This window comes from Lithobates pipiens, unplaced genomic scaffold (assembly GCF_037356315.1).
Source record: "Lithobates pipiens isolate NorthernLeopardFrog02 unplaced genomic scaffold, aLitPip1_a1.2 Scaffold_22, whole genome shotgun sequence".
Lineage (NCBI taxonomy): Eukaryota > Metazoa > Chordata > Amphibia > Anura > Ranidae > Lithobates > Lithobates pipiens.
The window spans coordinates 139,398,688-139,414,231 of NW_027507784.1; the positions used below are offsets into that span (position 1 = coordinate 139,398,688).

At 41.7% G+C, this 15,544-nt stretch overlaps 1 protein-coding gene across 1 annotated transcript in view; it reads left to right on the forward strand.

The window, feature by feature from the left end:
- The window catches only part of ACADL (acyl-CoA dehydrogenase long chain), a 58,732-nt gene that overhangs the window by 41,444 nt on the left and 1,744 nt on the right, over positions 1-15,544 (forward strand). Inside the window, exons 6-10 of the mRNA XM_077448358.1 lie at positions 2,785-2,949; positions 3,764-3,865; positions 8,342-8,455; positions 10,027-10,154; positions 13,588-13,674. Coding sequence (XP_077304484.1) covers positions 2,785-2,949; positions 3,764-3,865; positions 8,342-8,455; positions 10,027-10,154; positions 13,588-13,674 — 596 coding nt within the window. The remainder of the gene's footprint in view (positions 1-2,784; positions 2,950-3,763; positions 3,866-8,341; positions 8,456-10,026; positions 10,155-13,587; positions 13,675-15,544) is intronic.

Below are 15,544 nucleotides of genomic sequence, written 5' to 3' on the forward strand. Positions count from 1 at the left end.
TGTCCGGTCAATAAGACCGACACGAGGAGTGTGACATCACTTCCTCCTTCCTGTGTTTACATTTACACAGGGGAGGAAGCTTCTCATTCGCCAGGAGCGATCGAGAGGGGATAGCCATCCCCTCATCCCGGATCGCTCCTGAAGCGAACCGGACTGCCGCATCCAGCGGGAGAAGCCAAGCACGTACATGTACGTGCTTGTGCCTGTACATGCCATTGCAATGATGTACATTGGCAATACGGCGGTCCTTAAGTGGTTAACAGGCAGGAAAAAAGAACCTTCTGGCTTGTGTTTTGATTAAAGCTTTCTGGCAGAAAAAAAAACGAAACTCTCCTAAACTGTGTACAAAAACGTTCTATATGAGCATTTGTTTGTTTTGCCATGGGAGTGTGAACCCGGCCTCACAAGTCAAATCCCAAGCCACGCAAGTGTGAACCGATCCTAAAGCTGGATACACACTAGAGCTGCACGATTAATTGTTAAAAAACCGCAATCTCCATTCACCCCCTCTGAAGATCTCTCCCGCTGAGAGTAGGCAATTATTTCATATAAACAAGTGGAGAAATTATCTGTTCACTCAGCTGTCAAAATAAAGCATGTGGCAATCTGCCAAGTGTAGAACTTGAAACATTGTAACTAACTAACTTCTTAGATCAAAGGGAAAGAACTTCTTGTGTAAACAAATAATCTGGGCAGTCTGCCAAGCTTTCAACCATGTGTAAATGCAGGAAGTTTAACCACTTAAAGTCTAAATCTGTTTCTGACACTTCTTTCTTAAGTTAAAAATCAATATTTTTTGCTAGAAAATTACTTGGAACCCCCAAACATTATATATATATACATATATATATACATACATACATACATACACCACCCCGTATCCAATATTTGGGATTTTTTTTTTGGGCAGGGGGAGTGGGTACCTGATTTTCACAGGTGCCCCTTCTGACTTCCACATGTCCCAGGAGACTGCAGTACCAATCACGGGGCATAACATGTGAATCAGACTGGCTATCAATGGAGCCGGTTCACACGTCTGGGATGGCCACGGTCCATTTTTAAAAAGGATCCCGTGCGATTTTTGGGTGCGGTTTAGGTGCAAATTCAAGTAAAAATTTTTGCACCTGAATCGCACCTAAACCAGTGAGCAAAACTGTACTGGACTTAGGACTGCAGCCAGACATGTGTGAACCCAGCCTATTAAATCTGATCCTGCCAACATTTTCAGACTTAAAGACCTATATGAATTATTTGTTGCAGTCTGTATTCCCACTGCAGCGGTTCTGCTGCCTCCTAGGACAGGTTTTATCCTTTTCTACTCTGTCCACAAGAAAACAGACATTTTGGCTGGATCTGGGCTCTACAGGGAACCTGCTCTAACTTCTGATTCCTCCGTCAAAGTGTCAGTAACCTCTCCCTGAGTTGCCATCTTGGGCCCTCGTGTCCATCTTGAAGCTGAATAGTTTGGACTATGTAGGAAGTACATAACCAACTTGACATTTGCTGACGAAGGTGGAAGTTGCTGTAGTGTAGACATGGATATCGGCATTTGTGATCTATTATGTTTCTGCTTCTACATCTAGCTGGAAAATTACTTATTGTGACCCAACTTGACTCCCCAGTCAGTAGAGAGGATTCAGTAGATGAGTTGTTTCTATACTTTACTTTACTTTTTTTTCTTCCAGTTTTATGGTGGTTAAAGCTTGAAAGCAAATTGAAGCATATATTTATTGTAATGTTCTTGGTTTATGCTGTGAGTTAAATCACATTGTAAGAACTGTCATTGTAAACCCTGCATCTTCTAGCCCTGTGCTTGTGCTGATCATGTACAGTAGGTGGTGCTGTTGCTTTCTTATGATGAGAGAGAAAAAAAAAAAAAAATTTTTTATATATATATATAATAAAAAAATTCAGTTCAAGTGTGGTTACTTAAAGCAGAGTTCCACCCACTTTTACAACTTATCATCCAAAGCATTCTAACAGCATATAAATTGTGCAATGGAAATGTATTATTTTAATTTTTTCTGACAGCTTGCCTGGATAGTACAGTTTACAATCTCGCTTCCCATCTCTGCCACCCGCAGATATGTCCGTCATATCCGGCGGTGCACTGTCTCCTGGGAGCTATGTGTCATAATTCCCAGGAGTCGGTGTGGATGGCCACCGCTCATTATCGTGATAATCCAAATGATGCAATGACGCCAGTCATGTGTTGATGGTTGCCATCACAATGCGGTGTGCACTTCCAACGATGCCGGTTGTGATAGCAACGTGATAAGTTTCCTGCGCTGTGAGCACCTCACACTGCGAGCACCTCACACTGCAAATGCGCGAGAACAGGTGGTGCATGCTGGACATTCAGCTGCACCGTATCCCGGAAATAAATGCTTGTGGGCTTCACATGGCCACGAGCAATATGGGAACCTCATACACAGCAGAATATAAGGTATTTTTTGATCAAATATGTGTATTAGAGCAGCAAATTTTCTTTAAAACGTGAGTGACATTAAAGTATGTTGGGATCCAAAGTTTTGGCTTTAAAAAAAAAATAAAAAAATGTTGGTGGAACGCTGCTTTAACAACCTACAGTATGTGTTTTTAATAGAGCAGCATCAAGTTGTGATAATTGTGTTAAAAATGTACCCATGATTTTGGTGGAGATATCGTTTTTATTATAATATAATATAATATTTTTTTATCTAATATTTTATTTTTATTTTTTCACAAACTTTTATTTTTTATTTTTATTTTTTATTTTTTTTTCAAACTGTCTTGTCTGCACAGGTATTTATTACAAATGGATGGATGAGTGATGTAGTAATTGTTGTTGCTGTCACGAACCGCGAGGCTCGTACCCCTGCTCATGGCATCAGTCTCTTCCTCGTAGACAATGGCACTAAAGGTTTTGTTAAAGGACGGAAACTAGAAAAAATTGGCTTGAAGGCACAGGTAAAATTAATTTCTTTGAGATGTCATAACTGTCATCACAGTTTTTATTTCCTCATCATATACAAAAGAATTGAGCGACACGCAGGACACATACGTAGAGCAAATAAGCAGCCATATTTTTCATTTCAGGCCTCCATAGAAGAGGAAAGGCAATGCATATGAGCTATGATGAGAGAGAAAACATAACCAATTTGATCTTTCTGGCTCTGTACAATATATAAGAATAAGCCTTTCCTCACACCACCTACTTGGGCATCTTAATAGGTCTGAGGCTTCTGGCTATAACTTTTAACTTAGTCTGCATTTTATCAATACTATTTTGTTGAGAGAGGTGATTTCTGTATGGGTTAATGTACACCTTTTTGTGGGTTCCTTTAAAAAAAAAAAAAAAAAAATTACATGTAGTCTCCCCTGCCCCCTTTTTGGGTGCTACAACACAAAATAGTGATAGAGGGGCTGGCAAGAGGAACCACAGTGTGCAGTTTATAATCTGAACCAGGAGAAAAGACTGGGTGACAACTGTGGTCCATCCAAATACAATGTAGGTATGAATATAGATATTAGAATAAGGAAAGGGATGTTCGGCACTCAGGATGCCATCCAAAATAGTATTTATTTACTATAAATACACGTACAAAGCTGTCAAACAGCCTACGCGTTTCGGATGTTCTTAGTCATGAACATAGTCATGTGGCCTAGAACTGGAAATGAGGCTGTTCACTTCACTGGGTATATGTGAGGGTTTACATCCACTTCAAGTTGTCTTTTATACAGAAAACTGTTTATTCTATTTTAAATTTACCTTTATTTTCAGGACACAGCAGAATTGTTCTTTGAAGATGTCCGGCTTCCCGCTGATGCCTTATTGGGAGAAGAAAATAAAGGTTTCTACTACCTAATGGCAGAGCTTCCTCAGGTATGTCTATACGATACGTGATTATAAAGTCTAAAGGTTTTTTACCTTTAACGCATTCTCTGTATTAAGGTAAAAAAACATCTACGGTGTGTTCTCCTCCTCCCCAACACCTACTTGACTCCTGTATCCGTCCAAAGCTGTGCCCACCTGCAGGTTTTCTCTTCCTGGTCTCGTGAACTTTGCTGGGAACAGTGGGATTGGCTCCGAGCCATGCTGTGTGGCTTGCTATGAGGACAGACACAAAAGTAGATGAACCATGTTCACCGGTGGGGGGACCCCAGAAGAGGCGATAAGGGGTGGCTTTGTGCAATGCAATTAAGCATAGCAGTGGCAAACAATATTTCCGTTGAGTTCTAAAGGGCTTAAAATGTAGAATTGTTGAACATGGCTATCTCTGAATAGATCTACAAACCGAATACAACAGTATTGCAGAGAGTGAGGCTACTGTTAAATAAATTGTGCACCTACAAGTGACTCTTTATAGCAGGGGGTCGCAAAGATTTTTAAATAAAGGGCCAGGCCACTGCCTGTCAGAGGGCATGGTTGGAATAAAAAAGATATTTGGAATTAAAAAATGCTTTGGTGTCAGTGGGAGTAAATCATGCCCTAGTGCCGGTGGAAGTAAAATATGCACTGGCACTAGTGGTCGGAGGAAGATCAAAATGTCATGGCACCGTTAGTCAGAGGAATTAAAAATGTGCTGGTGGTAAGTCGGAGTAAAATCTGTCCTGGTGCTGTTTGCTGGGGGGGAGCCCTGGCATTGGTGGTCAATAGTAGAGTTGCACCAATACCGGTGTTATCTGTGCGGATACTGAGCATTTGTACTTGTGCAGATGCTCCGATACCTAAACCAATACCCTTGCCGTGCGATTTAAGCCCATACAAGATAAATGGGCTCAAATCACACTGCAGTGTGGTGTGATTCCTGTCCAAATTGCAAGCAGTCCATATCCAGATAGAATTTCAGTCCCTTAAAGGAATGGAGGCGGTAGGGGAGGAGGTATCCCAGAAGCTGGCTGCATGGGACCATTACTGTTAGTGCAGGTTCATCTAACAAAGAATGGCCAGTGTATGTGCATGATAAATAATTTTTTTTAAAGAATTCAATACAGCAGGTTTCTCGTTTTGGATCTCTCGTCTGTACATATGCGCAGACTCTTATGGCTTAAAGTGGTTGTAAACCCTTACAAACCATTTTGACCTACAGGTAAGCCTAGATTAAGGCTTACCTGTAGGTCCAAGAAATATCTCCCAAACCTATACGGTTTAGGAGAGATTTGCCCGAAGACGGGCGCCGCTGTCTACGGCGCATGCAGGCACACTGAGTGTGGCATCCTCGATAACGAAGATGCCGCGCGTCTCGGCTCCCGTGCGCATTGCGCGGGAGTGACGTCATTGCGGCTTCGCCGAATGACAGCGGCGGAGCTGCGAGACCCACCGAGAAGATGGATGCGGCAGACTACAGGGGACAGTGGTGACTTCGCTGGCTCCTGTGTCAGGTAAGTGACACATAATTGGCTACTACGGTATGCGATGCATAGTAGTCCATTATGCTTTGCCTTTGCAGGGAATGAAAGAGGAAGTAAACTCATCAGGGTTTACTTCCTCTTTAAGAACTGGTCAGCCGATCTTCCTTGTAAAAAGTTATTGGCAGGTTTCCCTTTTCATGGGGAACATTTATTTGGTAATCATTTGGACAGATATATCCAAAAGATCTCCGCAGGGAAGAGTTCTCTACTTCCTGTGAAGAAAAGCATCAGACATCCCTCATTTGAAACCTCTGGGACTGCTTCCTCCAATGTTTCAGCATCAAGGTGGTTCCGCCGCCAACAGGGTGCTAGGGCCAGGGGCAAGCCCCGGGGCCAGACAAGGCCCTGGGTCCAAGATTCTGCTTAACCCAGCACCAAGCCCCCCTTTTAAAGGGACCCCCCCCCCCCCACTTCATCGAGTGGGAGGAAAGCTTCTGCGCTTTGGGAACATTTGGAGAACAATAATTTAGGACAAGTGGGTCACCTCAATTATATCTCGTGGTTACAAGCCAGAGGGTTTCCCCTCCAGAAGTTTTTAAGACCAAGCGTTCCCTTGGATCCGCCAAAAGAACTTATTGCTTCAGGCACTACATCATGCAGTAGAGGAATGTCATTTTCAGTTTGTGGCTTTATGCTTCGGGCTGGCTACAGCTCACCAGGTGTTCACAAAGGTCCTAGCACTAGTACTGGGTCATTTAAGGGCCCAAGGGATCCTAGTGCTCGGTATCTGGACAACCTTCTACTCGGAGATCACTGATTATAGGCTCTAGAAGCATGATATGCACAGTGCAGTATTTGAAAAGCTTAGGCTGGATCATAAATACCAAAAGGTCAGCCTTGAAACCAGCTCTAAGGCTAAAGTATTTAGGTCTAATCCTAGATACGGTTATATCGGCAGTCCATATCCCGGGAGTAGAGAACTGTAAGGCAGATTCTCAGCCGCTAGGAGATCTGCCGGGGAGAATGGTCCCTACACCCAGGGGCATTGCAGGAAATTCGCCAGTGTTGGGGATGGCCAGAGGTCGACCTATTGGCATCCAGATTCAGCAACAAGCTACAGCAATCTGTGTCCCGAACAAGGGATCCTCAGGCAAGATGCTCTGATAATTCCATGGAGACAGTACTCCCCTGGTTTATGCTTTCCCTCTGATCCCTCTCCTTCCACATTTGTTGCACAGGATTCCAAAAGAGGGGGTTCCAGTCATTCTGGTGGCACCAGCCTGGCCCAGAAGGCCCTGGTTCCCAGAGATTGTGGGCGCTTCCACTTCGCCCTTATCTACTGTCTCAAGGTCCCATATTCCACTCCAATTTACAGTCTCTAAATTTAACATCATGGCTATTGAAGCCAGGGTGCTGAAGGACTGTGGAATCTCAGGACCAGTAGTGTCTACCCTAGTGAATGCTAGAAAAGCTGTCAATAGGAAAATTTATCATAAGGTCTGGAAGACTTTACTTGCTCGGTGTGAGGCCAGAAAATGGTATCTTCGGAAATACGTGATTGGGAGAATTCTCTCTTTTTTACAGTCAGCTGTGGAAATCAAATTGGCTTTGAGTATAATCAGAGGTCAAGTTTCGGCCCTATCAGTATTCTTCCAAAGACCTTTAGCCTCCCATTCACTGATCTGAACCTTTTTATGCACAGGATTACTCGCTTGCTTCCCCCATCAGGTCACCTATGTGTCCTTGGGACTTGAACTTGGTGTTGTCTGTGTTACAGAAACAACCATTTGAACCTATCAAGGAAATACCATTAGACTTGCTGTCACGCAAGCTAGCCTTCCTGATGGCCATAACCTCGGCTAGAAGGGTGTCAGAGTTGGCGGCCCTTTCGTGCAGGGAACCATACTTGATCCTTCACCACGATAGGGTCTTGTTATGACCTGTTCTGTAGTTTTTGCCAAAAGTGGTGTCGGCCTTTCATTTAAATCGGAACGTTATTTTGCCTTCCTTTTTTTTTTTTTTTTTTTTTCTCCTTTTTCGGGGGGGGGGGGGGGGGGGCGGTCTTTGGACGTTGTCCGGGGAGTCAAGGTTTAGTTATCTAGATCTGAGGACCGGACTCCTTTTTTGTTTTACCAAAAGGACCCAAGAAAGGGCAGGCAGCTTCCATTGCCAATTGGGTCCGTCAGTTGGTCATTCAAGCCTATGTTCTGAAACGTAAAGCTCCTCCCTTTAGGGTGAGAGCTCATTCTACCAGGGGTGTAGGAACCTCCTGGGCTTTTCGCCATCAGTGGCTCAGATTTGTAAGGCTGCTACCTGGTTTTCAGTGCATACGTTCACAAAATGTTATCAAGTGGATGTTCAAGCAGCCGAGGGTTCAGTTTTGGCTGCAGAGTACTGCGGGCTGCCGTATAAGTTCTGATGGCTATTGCTTTGGCAGGGTATCTCCCTCCCCTCAAGACTATTGCTCTGGGACATCCCAGTAGGTAATGAATATTAGCCCGACTCTGTGTCCCATGATATATGAAAAAGAACATGTTTTCGTCATATTTTACCTGTAAAATGCTTTTCTTTGAGTACATCATGGGACACAGAGATCCCTCCCCTCTTTTTTGAGGATTCAGCGCGTGCTACAAAACTGAAATGCTTCCTGTGTGGGAGGGGTTATATAGGGGATCACTTCCTGTCTAAAGACCTTTGGTCTACCAGTGTCCATTCACCTGGAGATGGTGTATAACCCAGTAGGTAATGAATATTAGCCTGACTCTTGTGTCCCATAATGTACTCAAAGAAAAGGATTTTACAGGTAAATATGACGAGAAAATCCTATTTTTACAATGCATAATGGTAAAACGCCTTCACCCTTTAGACTCGCGTTGATACCAGTCATTTCGAATGACAACAACAGTCGTGTCTGTCAGTAACTACTGTATGGTTATGCTATATATGAATTTGAATTTTAAGATACAAATCCTTCTATTAACACTGATGACTTGTCTATAAATTGTAGGAGCGATTATTGATTTCAGATATGGCCATTGCTAGCTGTGAGTTCATGTTTGAGGAAACCCGGAACTATGTCAAGCAAAGGAAGGCATTTGGAAAGACTGTGGCACACTTGCAGGTATTTATTTTGCCCACATCTATGATAAAAATTGTAATTAAAGAAGGAAAATAGGCTACAGTATGTCCACTTTAAGAACATTTGATATATTGGTCCTTACCACCTGCAAATTACTTGAACCATTCTCTATAATATGAAGGTGTCCCCACTTCCTGTATCCACATTGGAATGATGGTGGTAACCTTTAATATTTTATTTACATCAGTCAATGGACTGGCATCCAGTAGGATCATTGAAAGGAAAAAATGCATTTTGTTTGTTTTCTTTGAAAGATTAACGTGTAAAATTGAGACCCTCAATTTTATGTGACCCCATTGGGGAGATTATTCCCTCTGTACTAGTGATCATTATCGGAAACAAAGTAAGGGAGAACTAAAATTGACAATTGTCCCCAGAACAAAAGGCAAGGGGAACATTTTTAATGTTGACAACATTTCTGGGGACAACTATCTAAATGTTCTTCACTTTGGGAGATGACCTCTAACTTCCTGTTGCTTATCTGGGTCAGGAAGTGAAAATACATCTCCATAATTGTACACAGACAACAAAAAATAAACTGGCTGGGGTTTTAATCCTTAGCCCTTGTACACACGGTCGGAGATTCCGACAACCAAATCCGACGGATTTTGTCCGAAACTGTTGCATACACACGGTCTGACAAAGTTGTCAGAAAATCCGACGTGATGCCGTTATTTCGTTACGACGGGACTACGTTCACGCTAGTAGCCAATAGCTTTGGTGTAGGAATTTTTGATCTGAGCATGCGTGGCACTTTGTCCGATTGGAATTCTCTACACATGATCGGAGTATGTCCGATCGGAGCATTTTGTCGGAAAGTTTTACCAACAAGTTGGAAAACTTGGTCCGTCGGATACTCCGACGGAAACAGTCCGATGTAGACCACACACAGTCGGAAAATCCGACAAAACTGTCCGATCGGACACATTCCGTCGGAATCTCCGACCGTGTGTACAAGGGCTTAGTCTTTCCAAAAGTTTTGACTATGCATACACTTTAACTCGCAATAGATGACTGGTGTACCTAATTATATGTAAAATTATGAACAGATAGGACATGATATAGCACATGGTGTAAAGAGTTGTTTGTGGTAATAAAATAAATAAGAGGACATTTATGTTAACAATCAATGCAATCTTTGATTTCCCTGCCTTAAGCTGAGCATTTAGCCAGTCCTATACTGTATTTTAACAAAGATGTATTACCATCCACTCCCTGAGTATTTGTTTCTTTGCTGTCTACATCTGGCTAGTTTAAAAAAAACTTTATAAAAAAAAAATAACACAGCACTTCTGGGCTATTGCCTCTAACTTTCCTGTCATTTGTAGGTGGTCCTTCAAAGCACGCCTAAAATGCACACTCGGTAAAGCATATTTAGCAATCACATATGGTGTGACTGTAGGCATAGCGTAAATAATCTGTGAATTAGTTACACAGCATTATTATTGTGCTTCCAACTTTTCTAAAATTAAACCATTTCAATATTTTATGATTTTACAATAGCAAGGAAATTAATTTGTTCACTGAATACTTTCCATATCTTGTCTCTTAAGACCGTGCAGCACAAGCTGGCAGAGATGAAAACGCAGATCTGTGTGGGTCGCACCTTCATAGACAGCTGTCTCCAGCTTCATGCGGAAAAACGCCTGGACTCTGCCACTGCTTCCATGGCAAAATACTGGTATGCATGTGAAAACAACCTTGCTGTATAACGAGAACAAATATATTGCCCTGTGTTCCATCTCTAACAATTGTACAGTTGTGCTCATAAGTTTACATACCCTGGCAGAATTTATAATTTCTTAGCTGTTTTTCAGAGAATATGAATAACACAAACTTTTCTTTCACTCATGGTTAGTGTTTGACTGAAGCCATTTATTAATCAACCGTGTTTACTTTTAAAATCATAATTGCAACAAACTACCCAAATGACCCTGATCAAAAATGTACATACCCCAGTTCTTAATACCCTGGATTGCCCCCTTTAACATCAATGACAGCTTGAAGTATTTTGTGGTATTCGTGGATGAGGCTCCTTATCTCCTCAGAAGGTAAAGCTGACCATTCCTCTTGCCAAAAATTCTTGGGCTGTCTTGCATGAACTGCACGTTTTTGGGATCCTCCCCAGAGTGGCTCAATGATATTGAGGTCAGGAGACTGAGATGGCCACTCCAGAACCTTCACTTTATTCTGCTGTAGCCAATGACTTGGTCTTGTATTTTGGATCCTTGTCATGTTGGAATGTCCAAGTACGTCCCATGCGCAGCTTCCTGGCTGATGAATGCAAATGTTCCTCCAGTATTTTTTGATAACATACTGCATTCATCTTGCCATCAATTTTGACCAAGTTTCCTGTACCTTTTTTTTTTTTGTAGCTCACACATCCCCCAAAACATCAGCAATCCACCTCAGTGTTTCACAGTAGGAATGGTGTACCATTCATCATAGGCCTTGTTGACTCCTCTCCAAATGTAGCATTTATAGTTGTGCCCAAAAATCACTCAAAATGACTTTGTGCCAGAAGGTTTGAGTCTTGTCTCTGTGCTGTTTGGCGTATTGTAAGCGGGATACTTTGTGGCATTTGGGTAGTTATTGCTTTCTTCTGGCGACTTGGCCATGCAGCCTATCTTTCTTCAAGTGCCTCCTTATTGTGAATCTTGGAGATGAAGAAGTTTGAACACTGCTGATTGACATTCTCAATTCCCTGTATATCTTTTTATATCCCTTTCTTGTTTTTTTACAGTTCAACTACCTTTTTCCACAGATCCTTTGACAATTCTTTTGCTTTCCCCATGACTCAGAATCCAGAAACGTTAGTGCAGCACTGGATAAAAGATGCAAGGGTCTGTCAGGAGTCCAGAAACTCATTGCGAAAATATAATTATATATATATATATAATCACACACACTACAGACAAACAAAGTCAGCTACAGTGTGGGCCTTAATTACCGGGAGGGTGTCCATGGACGTCCTCCCGAGCAAGCACTCGCTGTCTTTATTTATTTTTTCCCTCACACTGTCGGCGTGAGGGGGAAGAAAAGCTGATCACCTGCTTATGTCAGAGGGACATCTGTCCCTCACACATTAAGCCGCAGCTGCATTTTTGGTGCCTGCCAGTGCCCACTATGCCACCCACCAGTGCCACCTACTATTGCTGCCAATCAGTGCCCATCAGTGTCACCTGCCAGTGCCACCTGTCAGTGCCCATAAGCGCAGCCTGATCAGCGCACATCAGTGAAGGAGAAAGCAAAAAAAAACAGCATCAATTAAATACCACCAAAAGAAAGCTCTATCTGTTTGAAAAAAATGATAAAAATGTCATTTGGGTACACTGTAGAATGACCACACAATTGTCATTCAAAGAGTGATAGCGCTGAAAGCTAAAAATTGGTCTGGGCAGGAAGGGGGTTTAAGTGCCCCGTAAGTAAGTGGTTAATAGCCATTAAAACCTCTTTTGTGTCAACTTGTGTGCATGTTATCAGGCCAAAATCACCAGGGAATGTAAACTTTTGATCAGGGTCATTTGGGTAGTTTCTGTTGCCATTATGATTTTAAAAAGTGTAAACACTAACCATGGGTGTAAGAGAAAATCATTCATATTCTCTGAAAAATGGCCAGGAAATCATAAATTTTGCCAGGATATGTAAACTTATGAGCACAACTGTATTTCATTTGTAGTACTCTAGCATGTAGAGGGATGGCCTATACCGTAGGTTGCATCGGTAAACAAAACTTTAGATTGGCATGTTTTGCTGAATTGGTTTCCTGGCATTGCTGAGTAATGCAAAATCACTTAAAAGGGTTAAACTGGTTGACCACGATCCCGGTCTCCATGGTGCTGTTCTTTTGAGCTCTTTCGCAAACTTGGCACTTATTCCCACCTGATCTTTTCATAGCATTGTCTGGCTAAGTAAAAGTGGCCATAAAATTTCCCTATTTACAAGCACATAAAGTGCAGGTTTTTAACACTGAGCTATGTGAACTGACCAATTGGACTACATATGCTTTCCTGGCTGCATTCTTGCATTTTTATGATGCGTTTTTATTGACTTCTCATCAATGGCCTCCAAAAAACTTTTCAGGTTCTTGCGTAAAGATTGCGTACAGACTGACCATCTATTGTAACATCAAGTGTTCTCTGTTAACCTGTATCTGTTCAGCTGTTGTGAAAATACAGATTCCAGCAGTCTGTCAGTTAAGGGTTGCCTAGCACTAGCACTCCACAATACATGCATGTGAGACTGTGTGTGTGTGTGTGTGTGTGTGTGTGTGTGTGTGTACACACACACACTTGTGAGAATATAGATATTCAGTCACTTGGAAACGCTCTCCTACTCACCTTGCTAAAATATCGCTCATGTATATTAACCCCAGAAAATCATATGGGGCATAGTATATAAAGAAAAGAGGGAAGAGAGCCTCATTGTGCAAAGTACATTCATAACATTAGTTTATTAAAGATATCTACCTACAAAGCTGATAAACACAGGCATTCGGTATACAATCTCGTCCAATGCCACAGCGACTGACTTCTTCGCTACTTCCTCTGCCCGGCGCACGATTCGTTGTAAGAGACGACATCACTGGGGGAACAGGATTAGGAATACATGTATCTGTGGATACTTAGACCAGCACTGTCTCGTGGAAAGAAGAATTTGGGTACAAACCAGAGATCGTCATTCATTGCAAGGTAGACTGAGCAGCACATTGTGGCTCTAATGGGCCTTATGAGCTTGGGAAAGCAAAAGCTAGTAAAGCAAATGGTGGAGGCTCTACTCCAGTCCAGAGAGGGTGGAGCCTTACAAGAAGAAATGGATGAACGAATGGTTCTTATAGCAACAATGCTTTTTATTGTTGCAAAAGCATTATCTATTTTTTACGCTGCCTACTGTCTTTTTTTTTTTTTTTTTTTTTTTTTTTGTTATTTGTACTATTACAAAATGAAAAAAAAAAAAAGCATCTGGGTGCATATGGTCAGTAATACTTGATTAACTGTACAATGTTCCTGTTTAAATACACCACTTCACTATGAGCCGCAGATCCATCTTTGTGAATCTTGGAAATTCTCATGTTGAACTTGTATGTATTTGATGGTAAAGATCTTCTGTTACAGGGCATCTGACCTCCAAAACAGCATAGCCAATGAAGGTGTTCAGCTCCATGGAGGCTGGGGCTACATGTGGGAATATCCTATTGCAAAGTAAGTTGTTGTTTTGTTTTTTTCACTGCACAACAGAATTGTACAATGTTTATTTTTTTATTTTAAATGAACGTTAAAGTTAAAATGTCACTTGCTGCTGCAATAATACTGTAAAAGTAGGGAAGAAGGGGAGGACTCTCCTTTTTTAACAGGCGCCTACGTCAATAAATGTCCAGGAGCTACACCCATTGCTTAGATCAAATAAAGGTCCTCAAAATACGCTCTCCTAGCAAAATACCTACAAAACACAAGAGGAGTCATCGCCAGCGTAACTCAAACCTATAACACTAATCAAGAATAAAAACCTGGCTTAGACTCTACTCCCCAATTACAATTATATATAATCAAAAAAACAACCATTGCTGCAATCCAGAACTCCCTAGTGTGCTGTAGTTTTAGTACCCTGCTATGTGTTGTGTTTCTTCCCACCAACCCCTATGTTGCTGCTTTGTCCTCTAGTGAGTTAGGGATCAGTGGAAGGAACACACCATGAAGGGGCATTCTATTCTGCACATCCAGAAGTGGCACATGACAGAAGCAGCTATAGCTGCTAAAGTTCTGTAGTGATCACCTACTGGGAAGTAAAATTTCTTGTGCTCTGAAGTCTAGTAGCAAGTGACAGTGTCACTTTAAAGGAAAGTATCTGAAAAATGACAGTCAATGATGGATCCTCTTTACTTTAGCAAAATAACCAATAGAATAATAAAAAAAAAGCCACCATACTGTTGGCTAAGTAAAAACAGGCCTGTGACCCTGGTGCAAAGGAAAACAGGCGTAGCATGAAAAATTGATACTCTAGGACAGTGGTCATCAACCCTGTCCTCAGGGCCCACTAACAGGCCAGGTTTTATGTATTACCTTGGGGATATGCAGACTAGAATACTGCAATCACTGAGCAGCAAATATCACCTGTGATGTATTTCAGTTATCTTGCAAACCTGGCCTGTTAGTGGGCCCTGAGGACAGGGTTGATGACCACTGCTCTAGGAGCATAGCTTTCCCCATTTATATTGGTAATGCAGCAATAGAGGAATGCGCTCTTTGCTGCCTTTCATACCCAGAATGGAAAAAGTAAGTACTATGATGTCTCACAACTGCCAGTTAGATTCAAGCCTTCTTTGGAAGTTTGAATATTATTGTCAATGTAAGAAATGGAGAAGTAGCAAATCACAGGCTCCTCAAACTACAATCCTCCTACACACCTTCTGAGGTGCTCACTGGATTCTGAGTACAGTGGACTTTCAGAGAACTCAGATTAAGAAAAATAGTCAACCTGATTATTGTACAGCTGTAGTATGATGCTCACTGATTAAGTTTACCTATTGCCTGCTCTTTAAAATATGAATGGGGGCTGACATTGCAGGATTCCTGAAAATGCTAGTTGCTTGGCTGCGTCTGACTTCAATATGTTTGAATTACTGACCTGAAATAAGCATGCTGGAAATAAGTAAGAGTAAAGATACAATTTTTCAGTTTCCCGTTCTGAAACTAATTTTATTAAAGGCATGCCTAAAATAAATGATTACATTTCTCCCTACTTTAATTTTTATAACATTTAGAGAAATGTTAACACAGTCCTGTATCATTTGGACAGTTCAGTATTTGCAGCCTGCAGTTCACTCACATTAAAGCACAATTTAACTTAAGAACAAACATCTATTTTATTGCAGTGCATAAAAAAAGGTATATTTTTTGTGTAACCTACTATTCCCATCATCCCCCTTGTAATGAAGATTAGGTTCTAATCCTTCCCTGCTCTAGTTAAATGTAACAAAGCCTTTGTCTGGAGTGCCACCTTAATAGAAACCTAGAAAAGTGACGGCAAAAAAAAGGCAGGGTAGTCCATGTCTGCCCATATTATTATTATTAT